General features: G+C 57.8%; 1 protein-coding gene and 1 pseudogene across 1 annotated transcript; both read right to left on the bottom strand.

Moving 5' to 3' along the window:
- Positions 1 to 3,344: 3,344 nt before the first annotated feature.
- Positions 3,345 to 18,750, bottom strand: NATD1 (N-acetyltransferase domain containing 1). Its single transcript, XM_090291097.1, has 3 exons — positions 18,469 to 18,750; positions 7,189 to 7,307; positions 3,345 to 5,581 (listed from the first exon to the last, which is right to left on the bottom strand). Exons 1-3 carry the CDS (start codon positions 18,572 to 18,574, stop codon positions 5,465 to 5,467), a joined length of 342 nt encoding a protein of 113 aa, XP_090147223.1. The 5' UTR covers positions 18,575 to 18,750; the 3' UTR covers positions 3,345 to 5,464.
- On the bottom strand, positions 13,325 to 15,451 carry LOC149997391 (glycolipid transfer protein pseudogene; annotated as a pseudogene).
- Positions 18,751 to 18,994: the final 244 nt, after the last annotated feature.

Raw genomic sequence — 18,994 nt, 5'->3', positions numbered from 1 at the left:
CACACACCCCTTCTAGACTTCCCTCCTTCCCAGCAGCGTTTCCGGGCCCTGCATGCCACAGCAGCCCCTGCTGTGCGCACTAGAGGCCTTGTCACGGAGGTTCTTACCGTGTGCTCGCGCTTCCTCTGAAGATCGACTCCCATCTGCTGTGGCCACCCTGTCTCATTGCGTACCTACATGCTCAGTGTAGGGACAGAACTGGCTTTCTGAACCACACTGTCTCTACCTATAAAAGAAGGAAGGTTCTCTCTGGCAGGCGTGTTGGACAACCTGAACAAGATGACCTGATGTTATGACCTCGTCCACAACCTTAGCTGGCCTTTTTATCTTAAAGAGATTACTCCCCAACTCTCCTTTCTCTAGATCCTTGAACGACTGTGGAGAGGTTTCTTCCCCATTTCAGCATCTTTCTACATCTAATGTGTGGCTTTGTCACTGAGAAGCCTCCGGGATCTAAACCACCTTCAGAAAGCAGCTCCCGAGGGGTCCCTCCTCTGACCTCCTGTGCTCCGCGCGCTCTCTAATCCAGAAGGTTGCCAAATCTCACCCAGCCGGACAGCCCACTGAACTCAGATCGATGGCCTGCAAGTGTCCCCTTGACCAACCACGAGCGCAGTGCCCATGGCGCCCGGCACTGACGGAGACCACGCGTGTCTGTCCGAACACCAGCCACCTCCCACGGCCATTCCGGGGGCGCGGGGTAGGGGACTGTCGCCTCCATCACGCAGCCTCAGCCTCCAGTGGAGACGGGTGGGAACGAGGTCAGGGGCCCCGCCTCTGGCAGGCAGTAACAGTCCTCATTTCACCCTAGCTGTCCGTTTGCTGGTGTCCAGACCCCTTCCTCCCAGAGGGTCGAGATGCCTGCAAGCCGCACTCAGCCGCTGGCTGTCTGCTAACTGTTGCTGAAGGGAGGAAGCGGCAGGAGACCGGGAGGCGCACAGAACGGCGCCTGGATGCGGCAGGTTTTCGTGGTGGCAGCAACAGGGACTAGTGTGCATGCACCCACTTTTTGCTCAGGCAGCGAGGTCCGAGTTCCCAACAGCAGCCCCGGGCCGTGGCTCTGGGCAGCACCTCCCTCCCCCCAGCTCAGCACAGCAGCAGTGCCCTGCACTTACTTGTCCGTGGGCCTCCTTCTCACATCTGCTCCTCTCCTCCTTGCAAGTGCCCGCAGCCTCTCCCCTACACTAGATGCTGTTGGAAGCACCCGAGGCCACTTCTGTTCTCCTGACTCCACACAGACTGCTCTTGGTAGCAGGAGCAGCATCTGAGGAGCAGTCTTTCATACACGGAAATCCGGGCTTGGTCATCTGACCCGATGGGTCCCAGTAATGACCCCATCTCTCAGGGCAAATGGGACCTGAAAGCCCACAGCACTTGGTGGCAAACGACTACTTAACACCTCACCTATTTTAAGAGCCTGGGTGAGGTGCTTCTTGAAGACAGAACTGGGAGCCTGACTGGCTGCCGCCTGTCACCGTGGCAGAGACCGCGTAGCTACAAGGCTCTGGTGTGGGTGGGCTGCTGGGATGATACTGGTCAGTGAGAAGAAAACCGCAAACTCAGCTTAAGGTGCAGGTACAAAACTAGAGAGCATCTTCGGCAGCCAGAAAAGAGCCTCTTTAATGTCCTGTAGCCGTAAGAACGATACAACTGAAAACACAACCCGCAGGCTGCAGTTACAAGCTGAATTCACAGTCTCGCCGGCCCTCTCATGTAAAACTTAGGGTGTTGACTTGGAAGAAGTGGGACCCTGAGAGCAGCAGAGGGGACCATTTGGGTGGACTTCAAACCAGAGACCCCTGAGCTGAGGAATGAGAGCAGAGCTGGACACTCCGTCAACATCCCTGTCACAGCCCAGCTCTGTGCACACCGCGCCTTCCAGCGTCTGCCAGGCATCACCAGCCGGCCTTGTGAGACAGAACCCACCTCGGGCTCCGAATGACCAGGGAAATCCCAAGAAATGCTGTGTTGCCCTCCAAGGCCATCTGTCACCTAAGTGGACATAAGACCTCATGACACATAGGACACATCACTTTATAAAATAGGCACAGACCCTGGTCCCTTTGCCTCCCAGCTGCATGAGCGGTAACCCAGCGCCTACCCTGCTGAGCCTGTGTCCTCACCTGTGAGACAGGCCTGGCATCCGGCATCTCCCAGAGCCCCTGGGAGATGCCAGTGAGCCAAGCCTGGAGCCTGCAGGATGCCCCTCCTCCTCCTCCTGTGGCTGGGGTGGCATTGTAACTCCCAGGGAGGAGTAGGTGGAAAACACACCACTCAGGGAGTCCCTGCGTCGCTGGGTGGGGGCGGGGGGACAAGATGTGGCCCTGGGCCAAGGGCAGGACTCAAGTCTTGACCTTGTTCTGAGGCCATTTGTGACTTTACCGCATGGGCTTGCATGGATACCCCACCTCTGGCTCTGGACCAGAGGCCCCATGAGGCAGCTTTCTGGGGGTCTGGGGGGAGGAGAAACATGTAAGAGTGGCAGCTGTCTCTTCCAGGTAACCCTCCCAGCTGCTCTGCAGGTGACGGGGGCCCATGCAGAGAGGACGTCTAGAGCCTCAGTGGCCTTCCCCTCCGGTGGAAGCGACAGCAAACGAAGGGCGCAGAAGACATAGTGCCAAAGCCCCCAGATGCCGATGCCACTGCTGCCTTGCATGAGACCTCAGCCAAACCCTGGTGCCCCTGCCCGAAAACCAGGGCGGTGATGCCCGTCACACAGGAACAGAAACAGGGATGGAGGACGGCCTCCCACCAAGCCGCCTTCACCCCTTCTTCTGCATGCTTAAAGACTCCCAAGGCTTGCTGTGCCTTCAGTTGGCTCATCTGTGCAAGAGGGCCCAATAAGCAGATTGCCAGGGGTGGGGGCCAGGTGGCGTGGGGACGGCAGCCCCTATCCAGAGCACCCGCTGAGCTTCCTCTAGCAGCAGTCCTGAAGCCACGCGCCCGGCCGGCCCTCACTGGAATGTATGTCATGCAATCTGTTCAGAAGTTGGACAAATAACAGGGAGGTCTGGAGCCTTAGCCCAGACACCCCGGGACAGGTCCTGAGTAGGAAAGGCACATGAATCGCTACCTATGGTGACTAGGCAAGTAAGAGAAGCCCACACGGCGAGGTGTGGCAGGAGAGCGTGGGGCCTCTGAGCAACCTGTGGGAGGGGGTTGGGGGGTTCCCTCCTCCAGAGCAAGGGCTCCTGGGGCATCAGCACAGGTGGGGCAGAGGCTGGGGTGCCCGACACCTGCGGCAGCACCAGAGGCAGGCCAGCTGTGGCACAGCTGTAGTGTCAGCCGAGGGCTCCAGGCCACGGCCTGCAGTGTCCCCAGCCAGGCAGAGGAGTCAGGCCGTTGCTGCTGTCTAGAGGCTCCATGGAGCCCAAGGGCTGCCCACAGCGCCAGACCCTCATAGAGGCAACGGCACTTTAAGGCAGCGGAGGCAAGGAGGCAGGTTGCACCTGCAGGCGCCTGAGGCTACGAGCGGCTCCTGGTTCAATTAGCACTTTGCTTGCACGCTGGCCTGGGCATGGGGGGCTGCCTGCTGTCAGAACACAGGCTCAGGCCAGACCGAGACACAGCGGGACAGAAACAAAACCCTTCTGGTGCCACCTGTGCCCCTGCTCCTCAGCATCCTGCTTGCCCTGGGATCCTGTGTGAGGGGCACCCTCCTGGAGCAGGGTCACCTCACCCCACAGGCTGTGGTGGGAGACAGCACCAGCTCACCGAGCTACTGGAGAGTTCTGATGACAGAATCTGTGCTTAAACTTGGGGAGATGTATGAATGCGGAGTGGGTGGCCCTAAGGAGGGAGGGAGGGACCTAGCCCTTGGATGGCACACAGCCCCACCCTTTTCTTAAACTGTGCTAGGAATGGGAGGGGTCCGGCAACTTCTTCTGGGCCCAGGACTCGCAGCACAGCAGGGGCCTGCTGCCTCCCTGGCCCACCCAGTCGCATGTTGCAGAGCTAGGGAGCACAGTGGGGAGAGGGTGCTGTTGGGCCTCTTGGGAATCCCTGGAGGCCAGAGTGTGCATATGTAGGTCAAGGTGTTCTGGACACTGAGTAGGAAGGGATCTGGGTGCAAGTCTGGGTGGGCCCCTGAGTTGCGGCAGCAGTGGCGGTGGGGGCTTGGCACTGAGCCTGGGAACAAAAAGGTGCGTGGACGAGTCAGCATGGTCATCAGCACCCCCATCTCCTGGAGTCCCCCACCCACAGCCAGAGGCCTGGAGGGAACACATCACTCTCAGGGATTCGCTGTTAACTTGTGTCTCCGCCCCAAAGGGCCTCAAGCTTCTGGGTTCCCCGCCAGCCTCATGGAGGAGCAGGTGTGGATCTGACCTGTGGGGGCCAGGGCACCGGAGTCAGGACCCTGAGCCCTCTGCAGCCTTTACAAGGAAACCCACGGAAAGGCTGGGGGATGAGCAAGGGGGCTGGGGCGTGTCGCCCAGGCACTGCCCAGGAAGGCCAGCCTAGGTTGCAGACCGGTTACAGACCATGCCCGGCCACAAGCCCACCATGAAAGAGATGCCCTGATAGCCATAAAGAAATCCCTCTGCAGGAATGTTTCTTTCTTTCGGGGTGATGAGGATGGTTTTTGAGGATAGTTTGCCTCCCTCCCACCTCAGCTCCAAATGGTCCTTTCTGAGAACGCTCACCCTCAGGGCGGCCAAGAGGCGAGCCAGGGGTGGGGGTCCCAGCGATGCTTAGCCACACCTGGAGCTGGCCCCCGGCAGGCAGGCCAGGGGGAGGGCAGGGCAGCCACAGGGACAGGGACCTTGCAAGGAGCTAAGGGAACGGGGCCCAAGGAGAGAACAGCCAGAGCTGCCCCGTCAGCCTCTCCCAACACACAGCTTAACATTCAGAGCTCCATGAGTGTGCATGCCTGCGTGCATGTGCACATGGGCTCACGTGTGCACCACGGAGCCTGAGCCAGGGCCCAGGCCACCCATGCCTGGCCTCACACATCAGGAGGATTGCCCCGCTGCCTTCTGCCAGGGCGCCAGCTGGAAGCGGAGAAGGGGCAGCGCTGAGGACAGCCGTGGCTTGGCGACGCCGCTCTCAGAAGTTGGCACATAGTTTCTCATTGTTCCTCCCAGCTCGGGGAACACGCTCCTCCTCTGCAAAAAGGATGCAGACTGCGAGGCAGTGGTGGTGGGGGGTGACAAGGCAGCCCATTTGCCACTCACAGGGCAGGGAACCCAGAGGAACCCAGACGGGCCCCAGGGATGCCGGTCCACGTCCCAGGCCTGCCCACAACAGGCTGCGTGGTCCTCTGAGAGGCCGGCCGCTGTCTGCGGAAAGAAGCTGCGGGACTGCTGCCCACCCCGGACCGGCCGCCTCCAGGGGCCACAGGTGAGCACCCTTAGAAAAGTAACTCTGAGTTGTCCCCCACGGGACCCAGGTTTCCTGAGAGCACAAAGAGGGCCAGGCTGCGAGGAAAGGTCTGGCAGGAACACACCTGCCCGGCAAGCCAGGGTCACGGCTGCAGGCGCTCCAGGTACTGGGGCAGCGGGTTCTCCTTGACATACTTCTGGATGTACCAGCACGTGAGATGGGCCTTCAGGTCTTCCTCCACCACGAAGTCCAGGGCAGCCTGGCAGCCGGGCAGAGAGAGAGTGGTCAGTGCCCACGACCCGCACCCTGGGCTCACAGTGGCCTGACCCCCACACCTTCCAGGCTGTTCCCTCTGAGAACGGGAGCTGGCTGCCCACGGCCACCTGTTCTATCCAGTCTGGAACAGAGGTAGGGGTGCTGTCACCACCTCTGTATCTCAGTTGGGGAAACTGAGGCAGAAAGCATTGGTAAATTGCCTGAAGCATGCATCATGGAAGAGAATGAGCCAGGATTGGTTCCTGAGCTCCTGCCCAAAACTGCCCAGGAGGCAGCCTCTGCACAGGGCAGCCAACAGCCACGTGGCAGCATGGGCAGGGGCTCGGGCTGGAGAATCCTGCCCCAAGGCAGCTTGTCTGCCCCACACCTGCCCGAGACCCGCCCCCACAGCCCATCCTGTCCCATCCCAGGGCCTGTGTGGTCCCTGGGTGCCTGCCTGAACTCTTTCCACTTCCTCTTCACGTGACAGCTCACTTGAGGCCTCCTTCTGGAACCTTCGCCCAGAGACCAGGTCAGGGTGTGGCACAGCTATCACACCCCCAGGGCTTCCTGCTCCAGCAAAGGCCACACTTAGCTATTGCGGGGCTCCCGAAGGCAGCGACAGGGGAAGAGGGTGGGGGGGCAGGGGTGGGGTCAGCGAGCAACCTTGGTTGTCCCCAGTGAGTGCAGGGTCCTGTCTGATGCACCTCTCTGCCCGCCAGTGCCTCGCACACTCCTCGTGTTTACAAACTGTTTGCTGAAACCTGGCCGAGGGCAGCCTGGCTGGGTTGGCTGTTCTGATGGAAAAGGAAGCAGCATTTACCGAGTGCCTTCAAGGGGCCTGGCACTCACACGGCTGGTCCATCTGACCTCCCAGCACCGTGAGCTGGCCTTGCTGTGCCTCACTGTCCAGCCCAAACCTGTTCCTGGGCTTTACAACCTGAGACTCTCATGATGAGAGTCCAGTCTAGTCACCCATTTTGCAGATAAACAGAAAGCTCAAGAAGGCGCCAAAGTAAGTGCCACATGGTGTGTGCCCTGTGCCCTGGCTGGTCAGGGCTCCCCAAGGTGAGTGTGGGGCCCTAGTCCCCTTTACCCAAGTCAGTTTCCTCATTGGTCATATGGAAGGTGGAGGAGGACCAGAGGCCTGGGGTAGGGGGCAGGAGGAGCAGGCCAAAGGAGGGGCCTGGGCTCTAGGAGCGGCCCTCAGGGGAACTCAAAGGCCACTGTCTGCTCCAGGCTGCAGTCCCCTCATTGAGGCCAAACCTGCTCTCCAAGCAGCCGGGAGTTTGAGGTGCTTTGGGGATACAAGGGGTAGGGCAGGAACATTCATCATCCACTTGTTCCAACAGGATTCACTGAGCACCTGTGACATGCTGGATGCTGGGCCCCACCCAGTGAGCTGCAGACACATGGCAGGTGCTGGTGCCCTGCAGGCTCAGCTCTGCAGGACCGGTGCCTGGGCCCAGAGCCTGACCATCCCCAGCCCCCCACTGCAACCTGGTGGCAAGGTGGGTGCCTGTCTGCACTCTGGCCAAGAACAAGCTGAGGGGGGCCACCAGGGCCATGGTTTAGGAGTGGGAGAGTGCACCTCTCAACCGCCTTCCCTACCTTGGCAAGATGCTTGGCGATGCCACGGCCGCGGTAAGCATCAGGGACCTCGGTGTGCTGCAGGTCCACAATCCGCTTGCCCACGTACTCGTAGAGCAGGACGGCCCGGTCGTGACATCCTGCAGAGGGAGGTGGTGGACACGTGAGGCCATGGAGACTCCGGAGGCCTGACCCAGGCACGAAGCTAGAGTGGAGGGACAGGCACTTGGAGCCAGGCTGCTGGAGTTGGACCCTAAATAACCTCTCTGTGCCCGTTTCCTTACCCGTATGCAGGGGTGTAACAAAAACATTCCTCACAGGATCGTTTGGAGAATTAAGTGAGGTCATCTTCATAAAATGCTAGAACAGGGCCCAGAACACTCCAGGCCACCACGAGACTTCACTGTTATTCTCAGACTCTGCATCCCATGACCCCCAGCACCCCTACAGCCTAGCTCTGCGTCCCTACCTGAGCTCCCTCCGGAGTCCCAGGCCCAGCACTGAGTGCAGAGCAGGACTTGGCAAGTGTCCAACCAAACCAGAGTCAGAAAAGACAGGAGAGCAGCCCCAGAGATGCGTCAGGACTACTCTCCTGACCCTCGGAAGGTAGGACGGTGCAGCACCAGCGTCCACGGGAAAGGGACACTGGGCACATACATGGGAACAAACTGGCCTCTGTGCCCTCTTAGGCCTGCCAAGACTGGAGTGCACCAGCCCACCCCGAAGTCCTGCTGGAAAACATTTAACCGGGGTTCCTCCAACCAAAGTCTTTAGTTTCCCATCTGTCTGTCTCTTTGTCCATCTATCCGTCCAACCACACACACCCATCCACCATTCATCCCCCATCTGCCTGCCCATCTACCTACCAAGCCATCCCATCCGTCCACTTGTCCACAATCTGTCCACCAGTCTTATTTAACGAATGTTTACTGAGCCCCAGACACTGTTTCAGGTGCTGGGGATACAGCGATGAATAAGCCAGACAAAAGGCCTGCACTCATGGAACTCACCAGAAGAGGGGACAGAACAAAGCAGCAGGTAGGGGTGGAGAAGGGGGACAGCTGGACAGAGAGAGACAGAAAAGGAGGGAGTGGGCCATGGGATATCTAGGGAGCAGTGTCCTAGGCAGAGGGAACAGCCAGTGAGGCAGGAGTGGGCAGGAGAGAGGGTGGAGAAGATGAGGGCAGGGAGGGGACAGCGGTGGGGGCGGGAGAAGGTCCCACGGAGCCTCCGAAGCCACCGTGAGCGGGGAGCCATGGCAGGGTCCCTGACAGGGGAGGGGCAGGATGTGACCACAATGTCGCAGGATCCCTGTGGCTGCGGCACAGCCCAGGTGAACATGAGGAGCACAGGCAGCAGGAGGCAGCAGGGCCGTGGGGGCCAGACTCCGGTGGTGCTTTGCAGGTGCCGCTGGCAGGGTGTGCTGCTGGCGTGGCTGAGGTGAGTGACAGAAAGAGGAGTCAAGGACAGCTCCAGCGTTTGTCATTTCAGGGAGCTGTGAGCTATGGAGTGAGTGGGCCTGGGGAGAGTCAGGGCCGCATAGCCAGAGGCAGTCAGGGGAGGACAAGAGGAGGGCAGCCAGTGCAGAGGCCCCGAGCTAGAATGGTCAGGAAGCAGTGAGGAGGCCAGCAGGGCTGGGTCGGAATGTTGGGGGGGACACTGGCAGGAAAGCCACATTGGAGGCTCTGGGGCCAAACCACGTGGGGCCTCGCAGGCCACTGAAAAGATCTGAGCTTCTGAGCCATTGCCGTCCCTGAAGAGAGGGAGGTGGTGGGGTTGCGAGAGCTTGCTAGTGTCCCTCGGAGCCTTTGCCCAACCTCAGTCAACACTCCTGAGGTGGCCACTTGGGCCATCGACAGACCAGACCCCAAAATGGCCTGGGCTTGTTCCCACCCCGACTCTTGTTCATCAGCTTTCTTCCAACGGCTACGCGGGCTCAGTCACCGCCGCACTGCTGGTGCGCAGCCCCAGGGAGGCGCTCAAGGGGTGTCTGTCCTCCAAACAACCGCTGTTCCTTCTCTGCAGACACACTGGGGGTCTGAGGCTGGCCGGGGGCTGCCGGTCTGCCCAGCGCCCTGGCCGCCCCCAGGCCTGGCCCCGCCGCGCCTTTGAGGAGACAGCAGACGGCAACAGCTGTGCCTAACACTAGTCCTCAGGAAGGTCTTACAAAACGGGCAGGGCTGTCAGAGCCCCGTTCACAGACAGGGACACTGAGGCCCCACGAGGCCGCCACACGTGGCTCTGTGTATGCAGCTGCTGGAGGTGGGCTGAGCTCACAGGGAGGCTCTTCCAGCTGAAAGAGCAGCAGAAGGGCATGAGAGCCGCGGGGGCGGACCTGGCTCCGTGGGGGGGAAGGACATGATAGGAAATCGTGTGTTAATGATGCTCCCTTCCACATGCCCCCACTGGCCGGACCACACCACACTGGCTAGAGAGGAACCAGACCCTTAGTGGGCCATCCAGAGCACCTGGCCTGTGGCCTGACACCTTGGCCTTAGAAGGGCTGCAAAGGTCACCCAGTCACAGCTACCCACACATGACATAGCCCAAACGCCCCTCCCCTCCCCCAAACCTGCCTGGAAAGCCCCAGACAGTGGCCAACCCCTGTGGCTCAGGCCAAGATCCTGGGGTCCTCCTTGCCTTGTCCTTCTGTCAGACCCTGAGCTGATCCTGAGACAGGCCCATGGGTACAAGTTTCAAACTATGCTTAGAATCTGGCCACTGGTCACATCTGTGGGCACCCAGCCAAGGGAGCAGAGTCAGACCCCATACGCCCTCTGCTCAGGGCCCTGGTCGCTACACTGGCCTCCCTGCCGCCCCTCACACACACCCAGCCCTCAGCCCACGGCCTCTGTCCTGCTGCTCCCTCTGCCCACCAGCTGGGCACCCCTCCCACTGGAGCCTCCCAGGGCTGGCTCCCCCTTATCATGCAAGATGAGCAAATGTCACCTCCCCAGAGGCCTCCCCCGCCCATCCGCAGAAGGCCGGGCCGTGCTGTGTCACGTCGCCTCCCTTTTACCACGCCCATCTGTCATGAGTGTCTGGGCAGCTGGGCCCCTGGATACCACTATCTCCGCTCACAGCACTGTGGGCAGAGCCTCACGGCCTTCTCAGCGCTGCCTTCTGTGGACTGCCAAGACTGACTAGCAAAGGGGCTCAGCACTTGACACTCTTGGGGGCCACAGGAATAAGCCCAAGGCAGGGCAGGGCCCTGGGTTCCAGTCCCATCTCTAAGTGACCTCGGACCAGTCCTGACACTTTGTGTCCAAGATCTCACCTGCCCTAGGACAGTGGCTCCTTCCTCTCTGGGCCTGAGAATCACAGCGTGATCACAGACTGAAGTACGTAGTTTTGAGAAAAGTTAAAGGTACATGGGTAATAAGAGACCCTACCCATGGGTCTCTTCCCCAGTACCCTCCCCCGGCCCCAACAACAGGCCCAAAGGCCGCAGGAAGTTATCAGGGAAGGTAGCCACTTAGAAATGATCATCCCTGCAGGTGGGAAAGAGGAGCAGGGGTGGGAGATGGGGGTTCTGCGCAGAGGACAATGACCGCCACTATCTCCCTCTGCAGTACCAGCCCTGAGAGGTGAGTCAGTGGGTCAGAATGCCCACTGCACAGATGAGGAGGGTGGGGCAGGGGCTTCTGCTCCCTCTGGGAGCTAAGGACGCTGACCAGGGACAAGTGGGTGCAGGAGCAGGGACCAGGCCCCAGAGGCACCTGACTGGCATTTCGGGCATCTCTACATGCAAAGCCTGGTTTGGGGCGGGGCCACAAGTTGGTGGCTCAGAGGTAGGTCAGGCAGAGGGGGTTCCAACTCTGGAAAGCTCAAGGGGAGCAGCCAACACAGCCAGGAAGCATGTGAGGACAGTCCCCAGGAGTTACCCAGGGACATCCACCCAGAGACCCAGCCCACCCCCTTGCCACACTCGGCCTCCTTCCTGCCCTTCCTGCTCAAGGACACGGCTCTAGGCAGCCATCTCGGGATGCTATGGGGCATGGGGGCCTCCTGGGGGCAGCAACACGGGCTTTTCTGCAGGGGCCTCATATCAAGGGATCTGAAGGCCCACTCCTGCTCCTACACGCACACCTGGCTGCCTCTGGGGGTGCGGAGGGAGGCCTGAGGCAGCTGTGGGCTCTCCAGGACCTCAGACTTCCAAGCTAACAAAATGGGGGTTGGGGAGGATATGGAAAGCACCAGAATTCTAGGACCTACAATGACCCTTCCTTTTTTTCAATTTCGAAGTAGAGATTCATTTATTAATAATTATTTAGTTTCTGCATAAAAATCACCACTTGTTTCTCATTGGATTTTTTAAAGTATATTTTTATTATGTTCTTACAGTTGTCCCAATATTTTTTCCCTTTGCTCCCCTCTGCCCAGTACCCCCTTCCCTCCAGCAGTCCCACCCTCCTTATCATGTCCATAAGTTGTGCATATAAGTTCTTTGGCTTCACCCTTTCCTATACTATTCTTACCTTCCCCCTGTCTATTTTGTACCAACCAATTACGCTTCTTAGTCCCTGCACCATACCCCATTTCTCCCCCTTCCCCCTCCCAGCTAATAACCCTCCAAATGATCCCCACACCTATGATTCTGTTCCTGTTCTGGTTGTTTGCTTAGTTTGTTTTTATTTTTTAGATTCAGTTGTTGATAGTTGTGAGTTTGTGGTCATTTTAGTGTTCATAGTTTAGATCTTTTTCTTAAGTAAGTCCCTTTGACATTTCATATAATAATGGCTTGGTGATGATGAACTCCTTTAGCTTTACCTTGTCTGGGAAGCACTTTATCTGCCCTTCCATTCCAAATGATAGCTTTGCTGGATAGAGTGATCTTGGTTGTAGGTCTTGGCTTTTCATCACATTGAATACTTGTTGCCAGTCCCTTCTTGCCTGCAAAGTTTCTTTTGAGAAATTAGCTGAAAGTCTTATAGACACCCCTTTGCTTTTCTCTTGCTGCTTTTAAGATTCTCTCTTTATCTTGAACCTTCGGCATTTTTAATTATGATGTGTCTTGGTGTGGTCCTCTTTGAGTCTAGCTTGTTTGGGACTCTCTGTGCTTCCTGGACTTGTATGTCTATTTCCTTCACCAAATTTGGGAAGTTTTCCTTCACTTTTTCACACAAGCTTTCAATTTCTTGCTTTTCCTCTTCTCCTCCTGGCACGCCTATGATTCGGATGTTGGCACATTTAAAGTTGTCCCAGAGGTTCCTAAGCCTCTCCTCATTTTTTTCAATTCTTGTTTCCTCATTCTGTACTGGTTGACTGTTTTATTCTTCCTTATGTTCCAAATTGTTGATTTGAACCCCGGTTCCCTCCCCTTCACCCTTGGTTTTGTGTGGATTTTCCTTTGTTTCATTTAGCATTGCCTTGACTTCTTCCCTTATGCGTTTGCCATACTTAAGCATATCTGTCAAGCCTATGAGCATATTTATTACCAGTGTTCTGAACTCTATCTGTTAGGTTGCCTATCTCCTCATCGCTTAGTTCTCCCACTGGAACCTTGATCTGTTCTCCCTTTCGGACCATACTTCCCTGTCTCCTCATATCTTGACAGGCTCCTGTGTTTGTTTGCCTCTGTGTCTTAGGTAGACCTGTCGTACCTGTTACGTTGTAAGGGGCAGAGCCTTAGGCATTTGTCAGTACGGGCGACCCGTTTCACCATGATTGTGGCGCTGTATGTGAGGGAGGGGTCCGAGAGGGAACAATGCCACCTGCTCAGCACTTGCCCCTTTTCCAGGCACTTCTCCCACCTCCGTATGGGACTGGTGCCTCTCTAGCTGTTGCCCTGGCTGTCGTTCCCATTGGGTTGGACTGCAGACATTCTAGGACCGTGGGGGCCCTTTAAACAAATGGACTCTGCTGAGAGACTGGCAGTTTCTTCCTCCACCCCAACCCCCCCTGGTCTGCACAGTCAGAACTAATGAGGCTTTATTTTCCCAGACGCTGGGACCGTGAGCTGGGCGGTCTGGTCTGGTGCTGGGAGCGCTCCCCAGGTGTCCTTCTCTACTTTTTAAAACGTGTGACTGCGCTTTCTGCTGGCCTGCCTGCTGCCGTGGCTGCTGCCGCTACCACACCGTGTCCTCTCTGCCCCGGCTCCGCCCCTCCTACCTGTCTGGATGAGTATTTCTTCTTTATATCCTTGTTTGTTGGGCTAACATGCAGCTCTCTTTTCTGGAACTTCTGGTTGTCTCTAGTTTTGAGGTAGTTGTATTCCTTCTTAGTTGTGGAAGGAGACGCAGCGTGTCTGTCTATGTCTCCATCTTGGCCAGAAGTCCCTCACTGGGTTTTTAACACACATCAGTTCTTTGGAGGTTTTTCTAGTCACTGTAACACTTTAAAAAATACAGCTCTTTTTAGGACCAGAAACGAGAGTTAAAGCAGCGAGGCCATTCCTGGGTCTCCTCCATGAGAGAACACACGTATAGGTAGTTTCTTAGGTGGGAAATACTGTCCCTGAAGAAAGTAATTATGCAGAAGAATGCAAATTTAGTCATTGCTGATCAATTATTTGTGTCTGAGAGCTTTAAAATAAAGTCCCCTTGGTCACGGCCATCAGAGGCTTGCTGGTTGTTTCCAGCTATAAAAAGCTGTCTGGAAAAAGAAAGAAAGAGCAGGTGCTGTGAGGCTGGGTTGTGGAGCCACATGAGAACACTCACCAGCAGGTAGCTGAAAAAAAGTCTCACAACAGGGAGTCTTGTATGATTTCAAATCAAACTCCTCGTGGTTCTTAAAATACCCAAACATTGTTACAAGGATGAGTGCTTATTTTCAAAATGAGGTGTATGATACGGCTCCCCCAGAGTTATGCTCCATGTGGGGGAGAGAGCCAGAAACCCTAGGAATTCATTTATTAGCAATTAATTGATTTTTACCACACTGAAATGAAGGGATAGTCAGTTTGTACTTCTGTGAAATTCAAAGGTGATTGAAAAGTAGGATTGTTATTTATTGCTGTTAAGATAGACCCCAAACATGACTTTAAAAAAGAAACAAAACCCCAGGGCTGCCCCCTGTAGACCCTGGTGAGACTCTGGGCTCCCATGGGGAACACGGGGCAGAGGTGGCCTGCCGGCTTGATAAACAGTGATCTGGGTTTGCCTGCTTCTGCAAACGGCTGCGTGCAGGGTGGCGGGTGGCCTGGAGTGCCTGCTGCCGGGCACACCTACACCTGTGCTTGAGTTCTGTGTTTGTCTCGGTGTACACCTCATAGATGACGTCAATGGCAGTCATGCAATTGATGGGGAAAAGGTGGGCCTTCTCCAGGCACCCCGCCTCTGCCACATCCTGGCCCTTGGGGTGCTTTCAGGAGGTCGGACTTCCAGGTGCCGCACACGCTGCTGCCTGGGAGATCTGTGCGATCGATCCAGCCCCGCTCCTTCTCTAGGGCCAACTCCTAGGCCGTGGTGGCACTGACACAGATGAGGCTGTGTCATTCTTGTCCTGCGCCCACCACAGGTACTCTGAAGGAGGATGTGGATGAAACAGAGGCCTCTCTTCAGCCACATCAACACCAGTGTGGCCCCCACTTTTGGGCCACTCTGCTACGTACGTTTTGTTCTCTGCTTCCAGAAGGGCCTTGCAGGGTGTTCTGCTGGGTCCAGAACTTGACCGGGCTGGCGTCATACGCAGCTTTGATTTTGGAAATGTTGCCACTTAAGTCCACGTTGATGGGTGTAAACACTGGGCCCCAAGGCAAAGGAAGAAGGGTGGCAGGTGGGGCACCCCTCGGGGAAGGGCCCGGCCTCCAGCTGCTCGCCTGCAGGCAGCATTTCAGGGTTGAGGCGCGTGGTGCTGCCCCAGCCGGCACCATGGGCATCCCCTGCAGCGCCGGGGTGGTCACTGCTGCCTGTCACAGACTCTGGGGATGCCAGTGCAAGACCTTCTGCTTGAAGCAAATGAACCGTTGGTCCTGGCTGAAAGGGGAGAAGAAAAGCCAAAGAAAGGGCCACCCAGGGCCGGGGCACGATTCTGGCTTAGCTGTGAACTGGCTGCATGGCTATGTACCCTGTTTTCCCCACCTGTGAATGCTGACATGTAAGCCAGCATTTCGGAACCTGGATTCTCTCACACCCCAGGCCGCTGAGACCTAACGAGGCCTCGTTAACATCTGTCCAGGAGACGGCACTTCTTCCCGCCTCTGCTCACACCGCCGGGACAAGTGCCGCAGCCACCACCCTGCTCTGTCCTGCTCCCTCAGACGTCCCGTCCACTCTTTGCTCAGGACGCTCCATGCACCCACCTCATTCGGAGGCAAAGGTAAGTATTCACAAGGCCTTCCCAGGCCCCCACCACGTGCTCCCTGGCCCCTGACATCCCCTGCTGTGACCCTCCCTCCTCTTTCTGCCCCTGCCCCCCCCCCCCCCCCCCCCCCGCTGTTCCCGATGCCCGCCAGGCACTGCAGGGCCTCTGTGCTTGCTGCTCCTTCCACGTGGAAAGCTGTTCCCACTGTAGCTCCCTTCCTTGCTTCTGCTGGGTCTTGACTTAAACACCGCCTTCCCAGGGAGGCTCTCCTGGACCCCCAATTCTAAACAACAGCACTTTCCAAACACGCCCGCCCCCCTAACCCTGCTTTATTACTCATGAGGCCCCATTTTCTAGGACACCTTACACTCGATTTACTGCACAACATCCTCCAGACTGGCAGTCCCATGAGTCCCCAACACCTAGGACAGTGCCTGGCACACAGCAGCCACTCAGTGAGGACTAAATCCTACCTCTTCTACCCCTAAGGTACCCTGGCTGAGTCACTTCTCTGTGCCTCAGTCTCCTCACCCATAAGACCGAAGAGCAGTTTCCCCGCCCCCCACCCAGCAGTGCTGTGAGGAGAGCAGGCACGGGAGGCCTGCCCGGAACACGACAAGGACTTAAGGAACACAGCTGCTCAAGCCTCTTCCCTCGCTGACAACCAGAGCCTGCTGGAAGCTCATCGGTCCAGCTTTGCCATGCAGACGATCTGGGCACCGGAGCCCTAGGGCCACTTTGCCTCTCGCCTTAGCATTCACATCTCTCACCGGGCACAATACGCTGGCCACCAGGGCTGGCCTTGCACTTCAGACACTTAAGACAAGCCACTCCCCTCCCCAGCTGAGCCAGGGTGGGGCCCCAGATAGAGATGATCCCACTCTCGTTGCCCCCACCCCTGACAGTCACTGGGCCAGGCTGGGCTGCAGAGCCCTGGTGTGCAGGCTGGGGAGGGACAGGCAGCCTTACACTGCTCCCTGGGCTTGGCTGGCAGATCCCTGGAACACTTTCTACTGAGCTGTCTGGCAAGTAGGTTCCAGAAGTGTGAAAGTTTAGAAATATGGCTGTGCACGTCCAGCCCTGACCACAGCCAGCTCTACCGGGGGGTATCCATTGGCTGGACTCATTTGAAAGAAAAAGAAGGAAAACCCTGAACATCCCTTTTCTCTTCTGTCTCTGCAAGCATATAGGACTGCCTGAGCCCCCAAGGGAACTAGAGGCCTCGGAACCTCAGGAAAGAGGATTTGAAAAGCCAGAGGTCCCTCTGTTAACTAGGACAAGGGCCTCAAGTCTGGGCCATTCTTACTAAATGCTGTTCTTGCTAACTGTTAAAATGTAGCCCACCATTTCACAGACCAGCTGTAACAGGATGAGCTTGACAGGAACTCAACCTCACACATACTAGTAGCCAACTGCAAGGAAGAAATCAACGTGCAATTCACCAAATAGTGCACAGAAGAGATGGCTAAGCTGCCCTTAGGGGAGGGAGAACATTGGATAGGGATCCCTTCTCCTTTGAGTCAAGTAAACAAAACTACCTTGTAAGAGTGGGGCAGCCCAAGCAGCGAGCTCCGTGAGCTTGGGAACACCTCCCGACTGGAGCATAAGGGCAGCCAGGGCCCTGGGCGTCATGGCCAGCTGGGCCACAGCTGCAGCGGCGGCAGTGCGAGGACTTGCTTTCACACAGAAAGCACACAACGTCTGCGTTATGGCTCTGGCACTTTGTGATGCTGGGCAAATCTCTCTTGCCTTGTGGTCTAAGCCTCAGTTTACTCATCCATAATGTGGGGTGGTGCTGCCCACATCACAGTATGTGCCCAGCAAAGCCCAAGGAGTGGGGGGGGTGTCTGAGAAATGTCCAGGCCCCAGCTCCCACCCACCCCTGATGAGTCCAGGTGCAGGTTGGAGGAGCACAGTTCCAGGAGTCAGACTAGGCAGGACCCTATTTCGGCTCTGCCCCAATTCACTGCCTGAACTCAGGCAAGCTTCTCCTTCTTTTGGGCCTCAGCCTTCCCTTCTCAGGAATGGGCACAGTGGCCTCTAAAGGCCCTTTCAGATTGGACATTGCCACAGGGGCCAAGCTGGGAAGGAAGAAAAAGTAAAGCAGAGGGGGTGGGAAGGGGGTAGTTTACAGTCCTTCATTTTCTAATTCCATTTTCTCTCCCCCAGACCTCTTAGGAGGAGGGGTGTGAGATACTGAGCAAAGAAACCTTTCTTTACAGTAAGTGAAGGCTTGACTTTGCTCTCCGCCTTTAAAGACAACGACGAGTCCACGTTTATTAGCACTCACGCCGCAGGCGCTGCTCTAAGAAGCCTTTACTCTTACTACAGCATCTCATCCTCACAACCAGCCAGGAGGCGGACGTTGGCGCTACTCCTGCGGTAGGGATGGAGAATCGGGTAAGCGGAGAGGAGGCCACTTGGCCCACGTCTCGGAGCCGCTGCGGTCTGATGGTGACACCGCCTTCCTCCCCGCCCCGCCTGGGGCAGAAGCCCGCTCTTGCTCAGCCCTAACTCTGCCCGGAGGGTTCTTCCAAAGCCCTCGGTGCAGAGAGGCTAAGGTTCCCAAGAGCAGCAAGGAGCTATTTAACAGCCGGGGAAGGGGGCGGGTCGCGGCTGACTCGCTCTCCAGGAGCTCCAACAGCAGCCTGTTCAGCAAACACCGGAAAGCAGCCGGGCCGAGCAGGTGCGCGTTCCCAGCGGCTGAGGCAGGGGCTGGCGGCAGAGGGCCAGAGCTGCCCCGCTCCTGCTTCCGCCTTCCCCCGCGCTCGCTGCCGGCCCAGCCGGGCTGTCCCGCGTGGGCTCGCCTCTCCCAACAGCCTGCCCCCCACGCCCGCAAGTCGGCCGCGCCCCCACCTGGCCCGAAAGTTGCAGCCCCCCGGCCCGCGCCCAGAGCCCTGGGCGAAACCTCTGCCCCACGAGGCCACCCCGCGGCGCACGCTGGCGACGCCACCCCCGGGCTGTGGACAGGAGGCGCGCGCCCCAGGTAGGGGGCGGCTTCGGCGCGTCCCGGTCGCTCTCAGACAAAAGGCGGGGGCGGGCCGGACATCGCGTTACCGTTGAGCCGGACGGTGAACTGGCGGCGCCGACGGTCGTGCTCCACGCGGATGGGGCAGCCCTGCTCCTGCGCGCCCAGGGGCACAGCGGCCGGCGAGTGCGCCATCTGTGCGCGGGGCAGAGGCCGCTCGGACCCGGGACCCGCGCGGACTCTCGCTCCGCGAGGCCGGGACGCGCAGACGCTGGGGCGCGGAGTGGCCGGGGCACTAGGAGGCCGGAACCCGCACCCGAGAGACCACAGGCGGCGGCGCTGAAACTGACACTCGGCGGCGGCTGCAACAAAAAGGGGTGGGGGTGGGGGGCAGGAAATCAGCTGTGAGGTCACGTGCAGCGCGCAGCCAGTGGGCGCCGGACCTTTTTGTTTTGATACATTCCATCCGACTCTTAAAGGGGCCGCAGGCCTGCCGCCAGCGTTCCACTTGTAGCTCCAAACAAAACGCGCACCGCGTCCACCTGGGGCCAGTTTCTTTCTTTCTTTCTTTTTTTTTTTTTTTGCGTTTGACCCACAAGCAACTTTGGGGCCCCC

Source organism: Furipterus horrens, unplaced genomic scaffold (genome assembly GCF_987537825.1).
Source record: "Furipterus horrens unplaced genomic scaffold, mFurHor1.1.pri manual_scaffold_11, whole genome shotgun sequence".
NCBI classification, from domain to species: domain Eukaryota; kingdom Metazoa; phylum Chordata; class Mammalia; order Chiroptera; family Furipteridae; genus Furipterus; species Furipterus horrens.
The sequence above is the reverse complement of the archived record's forward strand: the minus strand, read 5'-3'. Positions and strand labels throughout refer to the sequence as shown.